This window comes from Stegodyphus dumicola, chromosome X2 (genome assembly GCF_044657685.1).
Source record: "Stegodyphus dumicola isolate Sdum_Otavi_A_Nest chromosome X2, ASM4465768v1".
In the NCBI taxonomy this organism is placed as follows: Eukaryota; Metazoa; Arthropoda; class Arachnida; order Araneae; family Eresidae; genus Stegodyphus; species Stegodyphus dumicola.
The window spans coordinates 160573402-160595171 of record NC_140781.1 but is presented as its reverse complement, the minus strand read 5'-3'; the positions used below and the strand labels follow the sequence as shown (position 1 = coordinate 160595171).

General features: G+C 35.5%; 1 protein-coding gene across 2 annotated transcripts in view; it reads right to left on the bottom strand.

Annotated features, from left to right (window-relative positions):
• The window catches only part of LOC118201974 (calpain-5-like), a 155829-nt gene that overhangs the window by 9397 nt on the left and 124662 nt on the right, over window positions 1-21770 (bottom strand). The window contains exons 13-14 of one of the 2 annotated variants that reach the window (XM_085809711.1): window positions 13193-13329; window positions 7767-7820 (exon numbers count right to left, since the gene is read on the bottom strand). In XM_085809711.1, coding sequence (XP_085665837.1) covers window positions 7767-7820; window positions 13193-13329 — 191 coding nt within the window. The remainder of the gene's footprint in view (window positions 1-7766; window positions 7821-13192; window positions 13330-21770) is intronic. The other variant, XM_035374123.2, reaches the window with a different exon arrangement.

Genomic DNA, 21770 nt, shown 5'->3' with positions numbered 1-21770 from the left:
TCTCCAGGCCGGGGGCTTTTTTGCTACTAAGCCTAAATCCATGAAATTTCCGAAGTATCAACGCATTGTTTAATAATGCTCTATAGAGTATTTAAACGGCTTATGCTTTATAGATATTTTTATATATATACTTTAATTACCTTATTTCTTGTTTAAATGCATATTTTACACATTTTATTTTAATTACTCACCATTTTATGAATTTTAACATTATACATCTGAAAACTAAATATATTACTTAAAATTCTCTTTTCGTATGAAAAATTTTAAAACAGGGATCTACACACAGTCCTACGTTACATTCCTTGAACTCATAATAACTCATTTGCCATTTTGGAGGATTTTTCTGGGAATGTGAACAAATGAAGCATCGTCGTCTCATTTTCTTATCAGTCTCTTCTGAACAAAGTTTTGGAAAATGTCTTTCAGTTAATCTTTCAGAATCAATATCAGAATATCAGAATTTCAGAATCAATATCTGAAATATTTTGCATCATTTCTGCTATTTCATGCTCTGTTAAACATTTTTGACGCTTCGACATTGAAACGGTAAAAACAGAAAGAATTCACGTCTAACAAGATCTAATTATTTTCTAAAAACTGAACTGTAAACGGAAATATTCAACGCTTTAGCGCATATAAAACTTCTACTTACAATAAACAACTACCACGTGCGAATAAAGTGCGATTTAAAGAGACGTCATAAATCACGCCATTCGGAAACATTTAGTTCCCCGTTTGTTTATATAATCAAAAACACGTGTATGTGAGTCATGCTTCTCTCATTTCGAGTAGAAGGTCTAATGTACATGTATCTGAAACCATATGGACATACAGTGCCATCTTGTGGCAGAAATTATAGTTTGAAAAACGTTCCAAGGTACTGGCACAAATACGTGACAGTCGGTAGAGAACGCAACAATGCTCTGGCACGCCTGCGTGTCGGCCGGTAGATAAGTGTGTGGCGTTCCGACAGATACTTCAACTTCTATTCATGAGATGGCGCCACGTGAAAAATCCAGTTCTTAATCGGAGCAGCAAAGCGACATCTTTACTCACTCAGACTTCTCGTCACACAACTGTACGCGAAGGTAGCATGAACTGTGTTCCGAGCTCTGTGTTGATCTCTGCAATGTAATTTAAATTGTAATTTAGTATTTAATATATTCTTTTGTTATAGGAGATTGTCTACTCTTATTTTCTTTAATTATATCATGCATTAAGCACACACGACCACCAAAAGTGGTGACCTTTTGACTGAGCACGCTACTGACAATGGATTTTCAACGACCCTAAGCCACGTGCATCCAAGGCATTCTGAAGAACTGACTAAAAATAACAACAAATATGGACATTAAACGTATGCTACAACGTACCCCTTCAATTATTTCTAGATGTATTGATATATATTGCTTGTGTTTTTTCAAAGTCGTGCATATCATCGCAGGGAGCTTCAGCAAATCATCAATGTCATCTGTTCCGTTCCGCTGACTTCGCCGTCGTGCAATAATTCTTTGATCATTCAACTTTTGTGACAAATGTGCTACAACAGTGATTTTTGCTGAATGTGCTACATCAGTAACTTTTGTGCAACGTGCTACGGCAAAATTCTTCCCTCAGTGTTCGAAAGTAGTGAATTTTTTTCCCATGTGCTACAGGAGTGATTTCCTTTTTTCCTTCGAAAGTGCCTTAGCAGTGTGAAGTGGTGATTTTGTGTGTGCGCAATACAAAATGAACACATCATTTTTTTTTTCCTCAAATAGGGGTTTCTTTTCAAATGCATTTCGGTAAAATATTATTTGTGTGTGTAATTGCTGACCCTGTCTTATTTGTGTGTGTATCGTTACATAAATTTTTTCTGCATGGTTAAAATATTTATTGTTATCATGGTAAAATATCAATAGTGTATCTTCATGCTACAATATTTGTGCTGTTAAGTGTTTATTATTTAAAGTGAAAATTATCTATCAGTATGCCCGACGATATTCCACCAGAGCCACAAATCACACGCCTTTCTGGAAAAATAATCCTTCATTGTGGTTCGCTCAGATCGAAGCACAATTTTCTATCGCTCGCATTAGTGAGGATTCTACAAAATTCAACCATGTAGTTGCAGCAATTGAGTCTGATATTCTGAATTCAGTGCATGACTTAATTCTCAAACCACCTGATTGTGATAAATACTCCAAACTGAAACAGCGCCTCATTGAAATCTATTCAGAAAGTGAATCTTCAAAAATACGTACTTTACTACAAGGACTTGAACTTGGAGATCAGCGACCTTCATACTTGCTGTCACGAATGCATGATCTGGCAGGAAGCCATTTTAGTGACGACTTGTTGAAGTCACTATGGCTTTCGCGTCTCCCTAATAACATACAAATAATTCTTGCTGCTTCCAATGAAGATCTAACCCGTTTAGCAGCAATGGCTGACAAAATTAATGAACTTGTTACTCCAGCTTATGTCAGTGCTGCTAATGCTGCACCTTCCAGTTCATCCCTCGAACAACAAGTGGCTGAATTGACCAAAAAAGTATCTGAACTCTCTACAAGTCTTCATGCTTCATGGAGATACAATCGATCAAATCAGGGCCCACGTAATAAATTTCGTGCCCGAAGCAGGAGTCCATCCCGTCTTAATACTCGAACGCAGTACAAAGAACCCACAAGTGGCATATGTTTTTATCATATGAATTTCAGCTCTCAAGCTCGCAAGTGTGCCCCTCCATGCACTTTTGTACAAGCGGGAAACTAAATGGGCGGTCTTCTGCTGGCCAACAGAATGTCCGCCACATCAACAGAATAGTACTGGCTGATCGTTCAACTCAGTTATGTTTTCTAGTAGATACTGGAGCTGACATATCAGTGCTCCCGAGAACTAAAACAAATGCTCGCCAACTTAATAAACTTGTACTGTATGCAGCCAATGGTACCCAAATTGCAACCTACGGCACCAAACTATTTAAACTTGCGCCGGACTTTCAACTGGCCTTTTATTATTGCTGATGTAACTCAAGCAATTATTGGTGTCGACTTCTTGACACATTTCCACCTTCTAGTGGATGTCAAGAATAATTGCTTAATTGATGCTACAACTCAGCTGACATCACAGGGCCAAGCTTCTCACATATCAAACGTACCTACCAACATAAGTGTTTTATCGGGCAGCACACGGTTTCATCGGTTATTAGCAGAATTCCCTGGCATTTTAAACCCATCCAAATCAGGGCAGCATACTCATCAGCCAGAAGTGTATCATCACATTGAAACACATGGCCCACCTGTATTTTCCAAGCCTCGTCGTCTTTCTCCAGAGATGCTAAAAGCTGCTCGCAAAGAATTTGAATTCATGCTAGCACAGGGAACCATTCGCCCATCTAAAAGTCCATGGGCCAGTCCATTTCACATGGTTAAAAAGTCTAATGGTGACTGGCGGCCTTGTGGAGATTATCGTCGACTTAATGCCATCACAGTCCCTGACAGATATCCAGTCCCACATATCCAAGACTGTACACATCTTTTTCATGGAACAAAAATATTTTCTACCCTCGATCTTGCCAGAGCATATCATCAGATCCCAGTGCATGCTGAAGATGTGCCCAAGACCACAGTGACTACACCATTTGGTCTCTTTGAGTACTTATATATGCCATTTGGCCTTCGCAATGCTGGCCAAACATTTCAGCGTTTCATACACCAAGTACTGTCTGGTCTCGATTTCTGCATTCCATATTTTGATGATATCCTGGTTGCATCTACAGATGCGGAAGAACATTTTCAACATCTGCGTCAGATTTTCACTCGCCTTAAAGATCATGGATTAAAACTAAATCCATCCAAATGTGTACTTGGTCAACCCTCAGTTTCCTTTCTTGGATGTCTTATCACCCAGAACGGAGTTAAACCTTTACCGGAAAGAGTCAAAGCAATTAACGACCTACCTCAGCCCAAAACCATCTCTGAACTGAAGCGTTTTCTAGCAATGCTAAATTTCTACCGACGCTTTCTGCCAAATGCCGCAAAAACACAAGCCTGCCTACATGAGTTTCTGAAGAATAGCAAAAAAAACGATCAACGAGCTGTCCCTTGGACTGAATCTGCATCTGCAGCATTCGTGCAATGCAAACACGATCTGGCAAATGCAGCCACACTTTCTTATCACTCACCTAGTGATCAGCTCTCTATAATGGTAGATGCATCTGACACGGCCATAGGAGCAGTGCTTCAAGCCCATACCACTAAAGGACTTTCCCCAATGGCATTCTTCTCCAGAAAACTTACTACTGCAGAAAGGAAATAGAGCACATATGACAGGGAGCTACTTGCTGTGTACTGTGCTGTTAAATACTTCCGGCACAACTTGGAAGGACACGACTTCATCATTTTCACCGATCATCGACCATTAACCTTCGCTTTTAGAAAAAACTCTGACTCATGTTCTCCTCGTCAGCTTCGACATCTGGATTTCATCGCTCAGTTTAGTACAGATATCAGATATGTCTCTGGTACTGATAATTGTGTCGCTGATGCCTTGTCTCGGGTAAACAATATCAACCTCACTACCCCAGATTTCTCTGAAATTGCAAAAGCTCAATTACATGATGAGGAACTCAAGAACCTAATCTCAAATCCACAAACCTCCCTTCAGTTACAACCGCTGCACATTGATCCAACGCTTAAAATTTACTGTGACATAAAGAACAATAGAATACGTCCCTATATTCCAGTCAATTTTAGACGTGAAGTGTTTAATGCCTTGCACAATTTGGCACATCCTGGAATCTGTGCCACCAAAAAGCTGATCGCAGACAGATTTGTCTGGCCAGCGATGAATCAAGACATCACAGAATGGACTCGTTCATGTATTAGATGTCAACGGTGTAAAGTATCCCGTCACACTCACAGTCCCATTCAACAATTTAACCTTCCAGCAAGACGCTTTGATCATGTGCACTTGGACTTGGTTGGCCCATTGCCTCCTTCAAATGGTTACACTTACCTCCTCACTTGTATTGATCGGTACACAAGATGGCCTGAAGCCATTCCTATTGAAAATATATCCGCTGAAACTGTAGCTCGAGCATTCATCTCCCAGTGGCTTTCAAGATTTGGCATGCCTACCACCATCACTACTGACCAAGGCCGACAATTTCAATGTCACTTGTTCGCATCCCTCACCTCCCTTCTTGGCATTCGCCATATTCGCACAACACCATACCATCCATCTGGAAATGGGATGGTGGAACGCTTTCACCGATCTCTCAAACAAGGTCTGAAGTGCCACAGTAGCACACACTGGACAGAAGCCTTACCCCTAGTCTTGCTTGGTCTTCGCACAGCATTCAAAGAAGACATTGGTAGCACTTGTGCTGAAATGTTATATGGTGCAACCCTCCGTCTGCCAGGTGAATTCTTTCACCCAGAATCTACTCCAGTTATCGACCCTCCAACATTCCTTCTACGTTTACGTGAGACCATGAGCAATATCTCGCCAACCCCAGCATCTTCGCATAACCAGCCAAGCTATTTTGTACATCCTGCGCTTGAGACATCTTCGCACGTATTCGTGCGCAACGATGCAATTAAGCCAACTTTAACACCTTCATATGATGGTCCATTCAAAGTTGTCAAACGAACACCAAAACATTTCACTATCATCTGCAATGGCAAACAATCAGTGATTGGAATCGATCGTCTCAAACCAGCATTTCTAATGCAAGATCCAACAACTTCCTCATCAACATCACTCCCGGAAGAAAGCTTACATCCCGTTAAAGAGCCACCTAAAACTACCAGATCTGGAAGAAAGGTTAAATTTAACCCAAAGTACTTATAACGTACCGATGGTACTTGGGGGGGGAGTACTGTGGTGTTCCGACAGATACTTCAACTTCTATTCATGAGATGGCACCATGTGTAAAATCCAGTTCTTAATCGGAGCAGCAAAGCGACATCTTTACTCACTCAGACTTCTCGTCACACAACTGTACGCGAAGGTAGCATGAACTGTGTTCCGAGCTCTGTGTTGATCTCTGCAATGTAATTTAAATTGTAATTTAGTTTTTAATATATTCTTTTGTTATAGGAGATTGTCTACTCTTATTTTCTTTAATTATATCATGCATTAAGCACACACGACCACCAAAAGTGTGTTCGTTGCTGGCACGTATACGTGACAGTCGGCGCGAAGGGGTTAAATATATATAGTTTGTGTTCTACCACATATAAAACTCAAAAAGATGGAAGGTGCCATTTGAAATTTGAAAGAACCATTATTAAACATTAATTTAGAACTTTTAAATTAATTTCAATGCATGAGCCTGTGGAGACATTAGGTATTTTTGGAAGCAGGCAAGATGAAAAATGAGCAATCGCCTTCGGCGAGAATCGAACCACGGATCTCTGAAATACCGGCTAGATATGCTGACCACTACACCAAGAAGGCACACTAGGAAGGCAAGAGAAATACCTTGTAAGCGTTTTGAATGGCACTAATATAATGAATATACCAGAAATCTGGCAATTTTTTCTCCCCTAAAAATGATACTTTTTTTATGTCAAAAGCTGTAATTTTCAGCTTCTAGCGTTTTTATTCTGATACTAGATGGTAGAACTACCCTATTAATGCTCAATATTTTGCTGCTATTAAATTATGTTTTTTGTTTAAAGGACTTATGTTTAAAGATTCATACTCGAGAGGGAAGAAAATTCAAAATCTATAAATGTATGATGCACTCACTCCAAACTTCATATATTTACTGCATTTCAATCAAAACTGATGATTAAAAGATTATTTAATGATGCTTTAGACTGGGATATAAATTATACCAGCAAGCATATAGAGCTTCCCATTATTGGCCAGATTACTTAATGGTTTATTAGACTGGTATACAAATTATACTGGTGCCAATGTAAGGCTCTAGATTATTGGCCACTGATCTTGTCTTTTTTTTTCCTCTATTATATGGGGTTAGAGTGTTCATTTATATTACACTTATTTTTTAATGTAGCTTCTATGTTGCCAAGGGCCCAATAATTGAAAGAAGGGCTTTAAGATGTGTCAGAATTTTACCTCTGGTAGAGTTATTCTTCTTGAACAAAATTATACATTACTACTTTATGCAAAACTTTATAAAGGGTCCCTAGGAGGCTGAAAACAGAAAAAAAGGGGGGGTTCTGAGTTGTGTCAAAAATAAAATCGTTTAACAATTTTTGTCCTGAAATTATGACTCTCACACTAAGATTATATTTTGGTCTATGATCTAACTAACCACCCTGGAATTTTGTAATTTGATTACCATTTCAAGCTGTACTTCATGATGTTGTAAATTTTATGTACTATTTCTACAATTTCACATAATAATAGTACAACATAATAATCTAAAATGACATGCATATGTTCATAAGCTTAAAAAATGGCTCACCAAGGCAATTAAATTACTAAAAATATCTTTAAAGGGAGAATCTATTCACAGCTCACATGCAAAAATGCAGAAAAACAAAACAATAAAATACTTTAAAGCATGAAAGAATTAAAGAAAAACTTTTACCCTAAACTCACCTGGTCTTCAACATTCTCAGCACAAAGAAAAATCAAAGTCACGCCTTTATGAACAAGGCATAATGCATTATAAAAACCTCCCCCTTATTCTAAAAATTCTTATATGAAATGGTAATATGGAAATAACCAACAAAACGGCAGCTTCTTAAAATACTTTAAACAGCCAATTATACGATTATTAAAAAATATGAAAGGAAACTTACTTAAAATAATAGCCAGACCTTAGTTTTCCACCATACCAGAATTGCTAACATATACTAAAAAAAGAAAGTGATGATAAGGAACTGTCTTTTAGTTTTGGAAGCTATGATTTGCCAAGTAGATACTTAAATGTTTACTATTTCTTTCAATGAATCTAGAAATACATTAAAAACTCAACTATACAGAATGATCGGGAAGTGCTATATGCTGGATATGAGAAAATTCTGGACAGCTGAGCTTAATAAAAAGTGAAGTTCATAGGACATGAATGGAAGAAATTGTCTGCCTAAAAAAATAAAATCTGTGTTCTTATTTGTCTTAACGTGAATGCACAAAGCCACCCTGAAATATCTCAACTTGAATGTCCAATGCCTATATTTAAAGCTTTTGCAATTTGCGGAGGAGAAGAAAAGAAATCATATTTCAGAGACAAAAGACAGCATAGTTCTGTAAGCCTTATACATGTGAAAATAAAACATTTTATCCAATTATGATATCTGATTGACTATATGAGTTGGCAAAGATCCTCTCAAACATGCACCAGGCAGAAGTTTGATAAAAACAGATCACTCTTTATCAAATTAGATAATCAACCAATAACGGTTACAGATATTAAAAAAATTAAATTTCTTATCATAAGTTGTCATAACATACTACATCACCATTGTTTTCAAATAAAGTCTATACTATGCTCATTAAAGCATTTTCCCCCCTTAGTGACAGGGTCCCACAGTTTTGAAAATACTGCACTGTATGTTGTTCCATTATATACATAAATTAAATTGGCTTATTGAGAACATATTGGTTTCACAAAAACTCAAATCAAAGATCTTATGATTGTGTTGAGATATTACTCTTATCCATTATTGGTGCTAAGCACACTATTTAGATAAAGTTTTTGTTTTTCAAAATGGTCAACGTTAAACATAATCGTAAGAGTAGCTCTCATATGTTCCTGTGCCATGCTAACTCACTACTTATCTTTCTATAAGAAGCATTCAGGTCGAAGGCTGAATTCTTGAAACAATACAGTGAATACAAAAAAGGGGAGAGGAGGCTAATATATGAAAAACCACCATGTAATTACATTCACATTTCAGAAGTTGTAAGCAGGATTCTGAGCAACAGTGCAATATATGCTTTAAGATGGATTTAAGCTTATTTTTCATTGAAAAAAGGTTTTAAAAAATCAAATATTCTGGTCACTTGTGTCTTCCAGTTAGAGGAATGCCAGATAGTCAAGCTTTTGTTGGATATCTGAGTGTATGATTTCCTAAATTTTTTAAATGTCAACTTAAACTAATGATCTCCATTCTTTGATATAAAAATCAGGTCTCCCAATAATCTTATATTATGAATTCATCCTGGCCAGAAATGAAACAAACCAAATGATAATACATCACTAGTGAATTATTAAAATGCTTATGTAAGTCAACTTCAAAATAAAGCTCTAGGTAGTGGCACTGAAGAGCAGATGCTGCAAATGAAATCAAAGTTCTGCCATTTTCAGTAAGCAATAGCTTAAGTGCTTATAAGTTCTTTAGTATACACTGTTTTGAAGTGACCAGTATACAAAATATACAAAAGTATGCAGGCATCTCGGATTCTGTGACTGTAGAAATTCAAATATCAAGACTGACATGGTGAGATTCCAAAGATTTCACAGCACTCTGCTTCCGTTTGATCAGACACTATAATAAGCAATCTCCTGTTAGGCTTCTCATTTTTGCAAAGGATATATAAAATACAGCATACAAAAGAACTTCATGGAAACCAAAAGCATCAATAGAGCAAGAATATAGTGGTCTTTCTGACAGAAAAGATGAAATAATATGCAAGGAAATATCACAAGCTAAAGGGATTTTATCTACACCAGCAATCAAATTTTGACAGAAGTTTACCAGATGACAGAAATTTGTTCCCTTTGCTACTTAACTACTCAACAAAAACAATACTTAGACACTATATTAATAAATTAAACAATTTAGTTAAATTTCAAGAAATTCCATTTTGAATAGTCCTTATTGATGAAACATGGATTAGAGTCTTAGAATCACAGTAAAGTCATTGGAAACGTTCATCTTGTCTATAAGCCAAAAAATTTCAAGATATGCAATTCCAAGTGAAACAAATGATCTTTGCCAAGGAAACATCATGACATAAAAACCATAAACTTCCTTAGGGATAAGCCATTCATTTCACATGATAATATTCACTCATACATATAAGGGGAAGATAGTGTTACTTTCCCCCTCATAAAATATATATATAAGGTAGGATTCAAAAATTCCCGGACTGAGTCTATAACGTAAAAAACATTATGAGTTAAACTGCAGAAACACATCCTCCTTTGAAATAAGACTCTTGTGCAATAACACACTTTTGCCAGAGCCTGTAAAGTTCATCGAAGCATGTCTGGAATACATTTTTGGCCCTGTCCTTTAATTCAGTCTGCAATGCACACGCAACTTCATCTGAAGATAGATATCAACAACCCTGCAAGCGTCTTGCCAGTTCAGAAAATAGGAAGAAATTGCAGGATGTGAGATCAGGTGAGTAAGGAGGATGAGGCAAAGCAGTTGTTTTTGTCTTCACAAGAAAGTCATTGATGAGTAGGGATCAGTGAGCAGAAGTGTTGTCATGCAACAGCACCCATGACTGCTCAGCCCACATTTTTAGTCTCTTCTTCTGGATCGATTCGTACAAATGACTCAGGATTTCAACGTAGAGTTCTTTGTTCACAGTGCGTCCTTCAGGGATAAATTCTAGATGCACAATGCTCTGGATATCGAAGAATACCTACCTCAAGCCTGACCCTTTCTTTTAAAGCTATTTGGCGGAACTTCTGCTTCCATGAAGATTGTGGTGCTTTCCACTTTACCGATGCTCTCTTGGTTCGCGGGTCATACAAAAAACACCATTTCTCGTTTCCAGTAACAATTCTTCCAAGTAGGAAAGGATTATTTTGTCAACAGCCAAAATTAAGTCTCCTGACATTTTCATACGAATTCCCTTTTGGTCTATGTTTAACAAGCGGGGACACTTGACACATGTCAAGATCCTTAGTCAGTATCTACTGACAAGTGGCCACTGATATCCCAACTGATTCTGCCATTTCACAAACTGTTACCTGTTCGCACCTACTGCCACAGACACCTTTTTGATGTTTTCATCAGTGAGCAAAGTCAAGGGATGGCCACAGCATTCGTTGTCTTCAGCACTTTCCCTGCCTTCTTTGAAACGATGATGCCACTCAAAAGCTCATGTTCTCGATAACGTTTCACTTCCGTACACATGCTTCAAAATTTTGAAAGTCCCTGTACCACTCTTTCCCAAGCGAACACAAAATTTGATATTGATTCTCTGCTCAACTGATGCCATTTCTTTCGATTGCCGGTTACTAAATACACCTACCTACAAAAAATGCTGACGCCGCGAGCTTTCGACCACGTGATTGGGGACAAACCAGTTTTAGAAAAGGAGAACATAGTAACACAAAAACGTTCTCATAGTTGCACTACTGCAAAAAATTTTATGTTATAGACTCAGTCTGGGAACTTTTGAATCCTACCTCATATTTGAGTCCACTAGGTCTCTTCTCCAAGTTAAACAGCCTCTGTGCAGATGTTTTCTATTTCTGAAAGAGATTTCTTCAGTAATTACCTCAGCCACCTAAAGACTAGAAAAAATAACAACCAACAAAGAAAAGCAAATCTTCCAAGATGATGGTATGCAACTAATAAAAAATACAAAATTTTAATTCTATGATTTAGGATCATTATCAGCTGACTTTCCTTTTCACTTTACCATGAAAAGACATTTTAAAAATATAAAGAAGTTATAATGTTGCATCACATTACTTATTAACCCTTTCAATGACGGCACACCTTTGTTTAAGATGCTCGTGAGGGACGAAAGGGAATCGAAGGCAGTCATTGCACAGAACGGGGGTTTTGCATCGCTAAACCTCATTTTAGAAAAAAAAAAATCGCAAAAAAGTTTGAGTTCTAGCATCGTAATTTTTGGTACCTTTTAGATTATTACTTGACCTCTTATATATGTTAAAATTAGCATTTAATAATCTTTTTTTCTTTATTTTACATGAAAATATACTTAAAATATTGCTTATCCTGTAAAGTAATTATCAGAAGCACTATTCAAATTATTCCAAAATTTTAATTGACAAGCTTCATTAATAAAGTTTAAAATTAATAAAATGATTCAAAAGACTATTTACAGTAAGAAGTAACAAAAGGCGAAATGCAAAAATTTTTTAATATTAAGGAACGCATCTCTAGGCATAACTCTGTTCAAAAATGGAGTTGCAAATATTTCAGTTGTAGTGAAATACATTTTCAAATTAGGCTTCTTGAGAGTGCCCCTCAGTATTATCATTGCAAAAAATACTTTTTTATTCTCTGTATTTACATCTGAAAATCTGGCTGACTTAGAAGTTGACGGAGCACTTCTTTGAGCATTTTGAACAAAACTTTCTTTCTTCAGCAATGAAATTTAATAGATCATCGTCATAGAAAATATTTAAAAAATCAATTTCTTTTTCAGCATTTACCATAGAATTTATTTCCATTGTTCCAGTAAATATATGGGGATGCAATTCCTCAAGCGCAAGAGCCCAAGATGAAGTACCTTGAGTCGCACTTTCATGGCAAGTTGAAGGCAGGCACTCACTGAGCTCTGACAAAATATCCATATCAGAATCACTAGAAGTATCACTTTCTAACTCTAGAAAATTGATCATCACTCTCACCTGTGCCAGTAAATGGTTCATTTACTATACGCGTGTATTCTTGTTCTGATAAATTGCGCCTCTGCGCCATAATAGACTGGAGTTAAGGCTTTCTGAAACAAAAAGGGAAGGACCCGAAATATATCTGAAGGCAATGCAAAATGTAACAGACCTCCACACAGTAACCCTAAAAGACTGCAGTAGAAGAAAAAAGAATAAAAAAGGAATCAGGTATAAATCAGACATGTGAATAACACTGGGCAATTTAAAGAGCCCAGCTCTGTTTACATTACGCTTCCCCCTCCCCCCACCCTCGTAACAGCTGATGAATGAAGTACCAAAGTCAGGCAGAATATACACAAACTCAAGGTCAGGAACATAAAACTCTCTTCATTTCAAAGGTAATGGGCACAGGGTGCCATTTGGCGGTTTTAAAAAAAAAGATCCAAGTTAAAATGTGTATATGCATCCCTGTCCCGTAAATTCAATCTCTGGTAATGCATGGATGGGATGCCCGGCTGTGAGAGCATGTATGGGATGCCCGTCCAGAAAGGGTTAAGACACTTCATCACGGAAACATATACCTTTTTTAACTGAAATTTATATTTTATACAGCCATTTCAAAAGTATTGTGATCTTAAAGAATTGAAATATCATAAACTGTTAAAAAATGGTAATTACTTGTATTTTAATCAGTGAATCTGGACTTTTGCGATAAAATAATGCAGTTAAATTCCATTCAGGATTTAATGTTTCATGACACACTGGACTTCGTACTCGTTCTCCTTCACATTTTATGATGCAATAAGGGTCTGCACCTGAAAACAAATGAATCATTTAGAGGGCAATCATAATCATTGGAAATAATTATTTTAAAAATCATAAAATTTTCCACATTTTTTTTAACGTGCTTGTAGAATTTTTTACTAAAAGTAATATAATTCTTAAAGATTGCATTCTTCTCTTGATATGATATTTATAATTTGTGTAAAAAGATCGAGGAGGGTTAGTAGGCTTTCGTAAATCTCCTCTAAAGGTAGAGAGGTGTACAAATTCAGGTTCAAAATAGGTTTAAGTTATAAATTATGTTTTATCATAAATTTTAATTTTCATAAAATCTAAGATATTAAGATCTAAGTAGACAATGTTATTTTGTTGAGTGCTTGTTTTATTGAGTTTAAGGCTGGAAGAATAAATATTTGCAAGCACGATTTGATTAAAATTATTGAAAGTAATAATGCTATCAATATACCTGTAAACGTGTGTAAAAACTTTTCTCTGTTTCATGTTCAGTGACAATTGAAAATTGTATTCTTGGGGGGAAAGGAATAAATTACATAAAACTGTTGAGAAGCTTGCGCCCATAGGTATACTTTTAACGTGCTTGTAGAATTTTTTACTAAAAGTAATATACTTCAATTTCACAAACTCAAACTGACCAGTTGGACCTCTAACATTTCTAAAAGAGTAATTATTAATACAATTAATTCCCAACCATGCAGAATTAAAAGGATTTGCAATACCAAAGACTTTCTTGAAGAAGAAATACAGTACTTTATTCATATTCTTCTAGTTAATCAAATTCCAAGAACTTTAATTACACATTCACTAAAAAAAGCTGGCATTTTTCAATTGCTTGTAATAAGTAATATGATTTTTTTTTACTTAAACCTTTATTAGGAGGTAACTAATGGATGACTAATACAAGTAAATTCATGTAAATATGTATACTAGAACTTCAATTCTCTTTGTATAGATTTCCTTCAGTAAATTATTTTGCATATATTACATTTATAGTAATTTAGTGGCCATCTTTCCTTTCTATTAATAAAAAGGGGCCCATTTCATTTCACCAGATGTTCTAGAGCTTGATTACGTGAAGAATGATGACTTTTTACTAACAAATTACAAATTTCCTTTTTCCTGAACTTTCTGGCCAACCTAGCAAGTTCGACGTTTCGCCATTTTGTCCATCTTAGAAAATTCTTCAACAATAGCCATGTTGAAATGCATTACCTCCTGGTAAGGCCAATTTTGACCCCCAATCCGACACCCCTCTCTTCTACAGATCATTGGCATAGCAAACTGATTACAAGGACATGTAGGTTATTCAACACAAGCTCCCATTTGTTTAAATAAGACAGTTTTTCTTTTCTGGTAACCATGCAGTTAATTGTTAAAACATGGCAATCTTTCACAGCCAGATTTTGCAAATCATTTCGCCAAACTTGCTTCTTCTCAAGGTTACGTTTTTGACTTATTCTGTTTCTTTATTTAAGGATTTTAACAAAGTTGCTATCATTTACACTTAAAATTCACACATATTTAAAAAAAAGTTTTTTGCTATACTTAATTAAGACACTCCTTTAAAGTTGGTGCACAGGACTGTCTCATTAATTTTCAATTTTTGAGATTGAGCTTATTATTGCATTGTACTTATTTTTACAATATTTACTTATGTTAGGCATGTTCCTTTTCAAAATAAAAAAATATATTTTTACAACATTTTTTTAACTTTTGCTGTTTACTCTCTTAGATAGGTATCAATTTTTGTAGTTTTTTTTTATATATTTACTTCCTTTGATTTTCAATTTTTGTATTGGGCAGCTGAAACACATCGGCAAAAGGGACAATTCAATGAGATTATAAATTCTTCTAATTACTTTTGACGATTTAATTACGTTTTTCTGTTCTAAGTCTCAGTGAATTAGTCAGAATGAAACTTGTTTTAACTGATCTAGTTAATCAACATTGTTTGAAGCCTCAAAACACTTTTCCCTTGACAAGTTCTGTTTTGAAGCTCCAAGTAAAAGAGATTAACATATGTGTGTATATTACTATATAAGGTATTTCTCCTGCCATAGTAGTGTGCCTTCATGGTGTAGTGGTTCTGCACACTGGACCGGTATTCTAGAGGTCTGTGATTCGATTCCTGGCGTAGGTGTTTGCTCATTTTTCATCTTACCTGCTTCCAAAAAATATCTAATGTCTCTACAACTGTTTACCATTTTTATTCTTCTACTTTTTAGTACTTAAGACACTTACGTTCATTTTAGTTTTTGTTTAGAAAAATTCAATTCTGATGTATTTCGGAAACACAGCTACGTAGAATTCTTACATTCTAACTGCTTAGTTGGAAATTCATCTCGATTTCTTTAAATTATTTATTACTTAACATACACTGATTTATTTTTCATATACATAGGAAATGAGACAACTCTTTTGTTCCAGATTCAGAGAATGAGCAAATAAATTGTTTTAAAAAGTGCAAATTTATTTTAACTGGTATTTATAGGTGGTTTATTATGCATTGTCACAGACCATCCTGTTTCAGTCCTAAGTCAGAACCAAAAAATTGTCACAGAGATTTCCCAGGCCTGCCATCATTACATCCACGGTCAATAAGGGTGCTATTGTCAATCAAGAGATGCTCTGAAAAATTTTGGACAAATGAGAATTCAGGAAGTCTCCCCGAAATGCCCAGAACAATTTGAAAAAAACAGCTCACTTCATTGAGCATAATATAAAGCTCTTTGGTAATGATAATGCAGTTTCCTCACAAGCGAAGAGGCCCCTAATGGGATACAGCCATTAATCAAACAAAAGAAGAGAGGCAAAAGTCATAAAATTGATGGATTGATAAAAAAAGGGAAGTTTCCCTGTCGACTTTACCTAAGGCCCAAGGCAAAGATAGGGTTAAGTGTGCTCAACATTCGGACAACAGGTCAAGCAGTACACAAATCAAAATAACAAAAGTCATTAACCCATGGTGTAAATGGTGTCCTTTAAACTTACAAAGAAAGTGGAACTTACTTGAGGAAAGGATGTTTGTCTACCAGGACAAACTTTTGTCTGCAACTTCAGAAGAAAGAACTCAGAAAGAAAGGACTGCATGAAGACCCCAACCCACAGACATAATGAAGGTTCACAGCTGTGACAATGCATTAACTCCAACCTGCAGCAAAATTGTCAGCAGTCAACATGCGAACGACATTTTTACAACTTTGAAAATGCCCGTGTAACGCATGTTTTAATTAATCATTAATTGTAATCAATTTTATTTCATTTAAAATCGATATACATATCTATATACATTTGCTATAACACAGTTCTTTATTTGCCCGAATATTTATTTTTTCAATCAAAACTGCTTCGACAGTTTTAGGACCTAATTTTAGGCGAAATTCAGTCTTTTTTTTTTTTTTTTTTTTTTTTTTTTTTTTTAGAACAATAATAGAAAAAACATTTTAACAATAGAAAAAATTTTTTTGCAAGTTGCATTTGAATGAGGTATTATTAAGACAGCAAGCATTACAATAGGCACACCCATTCATATTTTTTAGTATTGCAATTTCATCCCATGCTATATCAACATAGACTCCAACCTGCAGCAGAACTTGTCAGTAGTCAACACGTGAACGACATATTCACAACTTTGAAAATGCGCGCGTAACGCATGTTGTAATTAACCATTCATTAATTTTAATTAATAATTGTAATCAATTTTGTTGCATTTTAAATCTATATACATATAAAACTGAATAATTAAAAATTATATGTACTTGTAAAGTATATGCACATTTAATTAGAAATTTTCATTTAACTCCTCACACATGTATATCACTAAATCTACTATTATATGAAAAAAGAAAGTATTTTAAATCACTACTAATCAGAAAAAATCAGAATCCATAAATCATACATCTTTATTATGGATTTGATTTCCGCAGAGAAATAAAGTTTAAATAATCAAGATAACATACTAGTATTTAAAAAATACTTATAATTTACGAATACAAAGATTTATATGTAGCATGCTTAGCAAGCTTAAGTTTTCATTTTGAGAATGTTTTTATAACACAGTTCTTCATTTGCCTGCATACTTTTTTTTTAATCAAAACTGCTTCTAGAATTTTAAGACCTAAATTTGGTAGAAATTCCATCTGTTTTTTTTTTTTTTTTTTAACAATAGAAAAAATTCTTTCGCAAGCTGCATTTGAATGAGGTATTATTAAGAAAGCAAGCATTACAGTAGGCAATACTTTGTATTTAATACACCCATTCATATTTTTTAATTTAGCAATTTCTCCCCATGCTATATGAATATGCAAATCTACAATTGCTTTCAAATCATCTACTTGATACATGGAAAATTCAATTTCCACTTGATTAAGATATTTTTCATCAATAATGAATGGAAAAGTATTCATCAAGTAAAGAACAGATGAAAATGAAACTTCAGTCCTCAAGTTGATGACAGCAACTTCAGCATGTTTTAGAAATGGATCACTTAGTGGAAATTTATCTATTATACACTGACTACCAATAAGTATTTGGACACCTATGCAGGTGGTGATATCTGCGGTCCTAAGGTACATCACGGACTCAACCGGTATACATTGTGTAGGAAACAGCATCGGCTTTAGTCGCATGCAAGATGCCTCGCAGTTCGGAGCTCTCTGATTTCGAGAAAGGTATAATTATCGGGTATCATAAATATGGCCGATCCTTAAGGGACATATCTAGCGATCTGAAGTACCCAAAATCGACAGTGGCCTATGTGATTAAGAAGTGGAAGGTGAGCGGTGATTGTCCGAATGTGCCCCGAGTCGGCAGACCAGCGAAACTGGGAGATAGAGACCGACAAGTTCTGTCCAGAGAAATTCGGAAGAGCCGCACCCAACCCACGGCCCTCATCCGCGAGGAGTTTCAACAGACATCCGGGAGTATCGTTTCAATGAATACCATCCGTAAGGAAACACATCTGCTTGGTTTTCATGGTCGTGCTGCTGCCCATAAGCCTTTGATCACAAAGTCCAACCACGCTGCTCGGTTAATGTGGTGCAAAGCACATCGAAATTGGACCGTAGATCAGTGGAAACGGGTTCTTTGGAGTGACGAATCAAGGTTCACCCTTTACCGTTCGGATGGCAGGGTCTGGATCTGGCGTCTACCTGGAGAATGTCTCCTGCATTGTGCCAACAGTCAAGTTCGGCGAAGGTGGAATTATGGTCTGGGGGTGTTTCTCCTGGTATGGGCTGGGACCCTTGGTCCCCATTCATGGTAAGCTCAACTCTGATGCCTACTGCACTATTTTGGATGACAATGTGCTTCCTACGTTGTGGCAGTTTTACGGGTTGGACCCCTGTTACTTTCAGGACAACAAAGCCAGTTGTCATGTTTCGACGTTAACCAAGGCTTGGTATTGTGCCAATGGAGTTAATCGAATGAACTGGCCTGCCCAGAGTCCAGACCTGAACCCTATCGAGAACCTCTGGGACGAGTTGCATCGCCGAATTCAGGGGTGCACTACCCGTGCAAAATTGATGAAGGAACTTCTATGTCTTCTTCAAGCCGAGTGGAAGAAAATACCACTAGCTGTAATACAAAGACTTGTGGAAAGTATGCCCCAGAGGACCATGCTGTAATTACCTCTCGTGGAGGCTCTACCAACTATTGATTTTGAATAAAGTTAGTTTTTCTTTTCTATCACAGGTGTCCAAATACTTATTGGTAGTCAGTATATATGAACATGCAGTTACAAAAAAAGCTCACACAGAATTGAAAATTGATTTTACTTCTTTCATTCAACTTGGCATTTTTTAAAGTCTTGTTTCCGCATCAATCACTAAATTTTCATTTTCTTTTTGTTAACTATACTTTTGAAATGAAAGAGATGTTAGAGTAAAATCTTCATCTCTTTAGAAATTAATGATGGTTTTATGAATCTAATAAATAAATTCATTAAAAGTTGAACAAGTTCTCTTCTCAATTTATGTATATAAGGAGCTTGTTGTTGCAAATTAATATTTACTGTTATAAACAAAGGCAAAGTATTTTTCAAAAACAACAAGTACGATTTGGTGGTAGGTGATTGTAACATTTTTTTAATGTTCTGCAATCATTTTCCTTCATTCTCACTGTTATCTGGTTGATCTCCAAAAAAAATTATCACAGCATCCCACTGTTCTAAAATCCTTGTTATATATTCTAAAAGAGAAAACCATCTTGTACTGCAATATTTCAAAATTTTATAAGATTTTGCGTTCTGTCCCAAAATTTGTTGAGCAACTTTGAAGCTATGCTTCCATTTCGAACTTTTCTCCAAATAAAAATATATATCTAACATTTCAATTTCTGAGCCAATAAATTTTTCAGTAGCCTTTTTTGCAGCTATATGCAAGAGGTGGCATGGACATCTCAGATGATTATACTTGGTTGATGCATTTTGATAAACGATGCTACACCTTTAAACTTTCCAATCATTACTACAATCCAACCATTACTAGCATTATCTGAAGAAAATGATAAGCAATTTTTCCATTCTAAACCTTTGCTTTTAAAATTTTCATTTATACAATTAAAAATACCTTCTCCGGTATTATTCGTGCACTCTAAAATAGAAATCAATGATGTAATTATCACTCCCTTTTCTTTACTGTAATATGTTATAATCAATGGATACAGTTTGTTATCAGTGTTATCATTACTTCCATCAGTACTTAGAGAAAACGATGTATTGCACACTGATTTTATAATATCGGCAACAGTACTTTCTGCAAGCCTTTTCACAATAGCGACAGTTTTGGTATGATCGCAGTTATTTTTTTTTTTTTTTTTGCTATGGCAGAATCCGGAAACATTGCTTTGAAAAGCTCTTTGGAATGATCGGAAACAGAAAGCGGTACATTGTGTTCAATTAAAAATCGAACAAAATAGCATTCAGCTTCTATAGGACCTGTTTCGTCATCTTTTATTAAAAATTTTGTTATTTCTTTAGATTTTACAGTACCAAGTTCTATATGTTTTTGAGAAAAAACATGCCGTTTACAGTCATCTTTCCCGCCATGTGCAACTGAGAAGTCTTTGTTGCATACACTGCAGTCTGCGTGATTCACAGAAATTACGGATGCTTTAATGTATGGAAATTTTGGAAAATATGAATCTTTAAATTTCTGCTCTGATAATTTTGGCTTTTTTGTTCGAGGTAGCATTATTAAAAAACTTCCACCTGAATCCCAGTTCACAAGACACACGCTAAGCTCTCGCTGTAATACAAGCAATGGAGCCGAAGGCAAGCTAATCACGCAGTAGCAACGAACCTGGAAGACCGGATGTTGCGAGGAGGGACTATCGACCAGTCATTAACGGTTGGAGTTACTGATCTATGATTGGCTATTCTTCAAAACCAGCAACGCACTCAACACATGATATATGATGATATGAGTATTCAGCCAATCATCGGATGAATTAGTTGGTTCAGTTTTGCATACTGGTTCTCCTACTCTGTTTCTGTAAAATCCGTAGTTTTTTCCATACTTTTTGTAGCTCGTAGTTTATCATGAATTTCCGTAGAATCTATGGAGAATACATAGTAGTTGGAGTCTATGCATCAATATGCAAATCTACAATTTCTTTGAAATCATCTACTTGATACATAGAAAACTCAATTTCCACTTGATTAAGATACTTTTCATCAATAATGGATGGGAAAGTATTCATCAAGTAAAGAGCAGGTGAAAATGAAATTTCAGTTCTCAAGCTGATGTCAGCAACTTAAGCAGATTTTAGAAATGGATCACTTAGTGGAAATTTATCTATTATATATGAACATGCAGTTAAAAAAAAAAAAAACTTGCACAGAATTCAATGCTTATCCAATGAGGCAATGAAGCTAAGTCAATAGCAAGAACATCTTTCTACAAAGCATCCAAATGACAAGGACAAGCTCATTGAAAATTTTCAGGAAATAGTATATAAATAATTTCAAAATCGTACACCTATCTTCATTTAAGAAACAACATACAATGAATGAAGATGGATTAATTGCCACTTATTACATTTCACAATTAATTACAAAAAGTGGTAAAAGCTATAAATATTGGAGAAACTGTAATTATGCTCTCTATTAAAGACTTTATCTCAACAGTAATTTTAAATTTTCATTTTAAAAATGTTGCCCGTAAGCGCCAACACAATAAAGCCACAAACTGATGAAATAGCAGTTACACAAATTGTAATAATTCGAATAATAAATTTGTAATAATGTTGTGTCAATATTGTAGTTTTGATGTAGTTATTGTTATTGTAATGAGGTTAATTCCTATTTTGTCTTTATATATATATATATATATATATATATATATATATATATATATATATATTTTGGGGGGGCAAGCTCCAATCTTGTGCATCAAAGATGCACGGGGGGCAATGTTGTATAATCAAGGGCCTTTGCAATTAAAAAAATTAATAATTT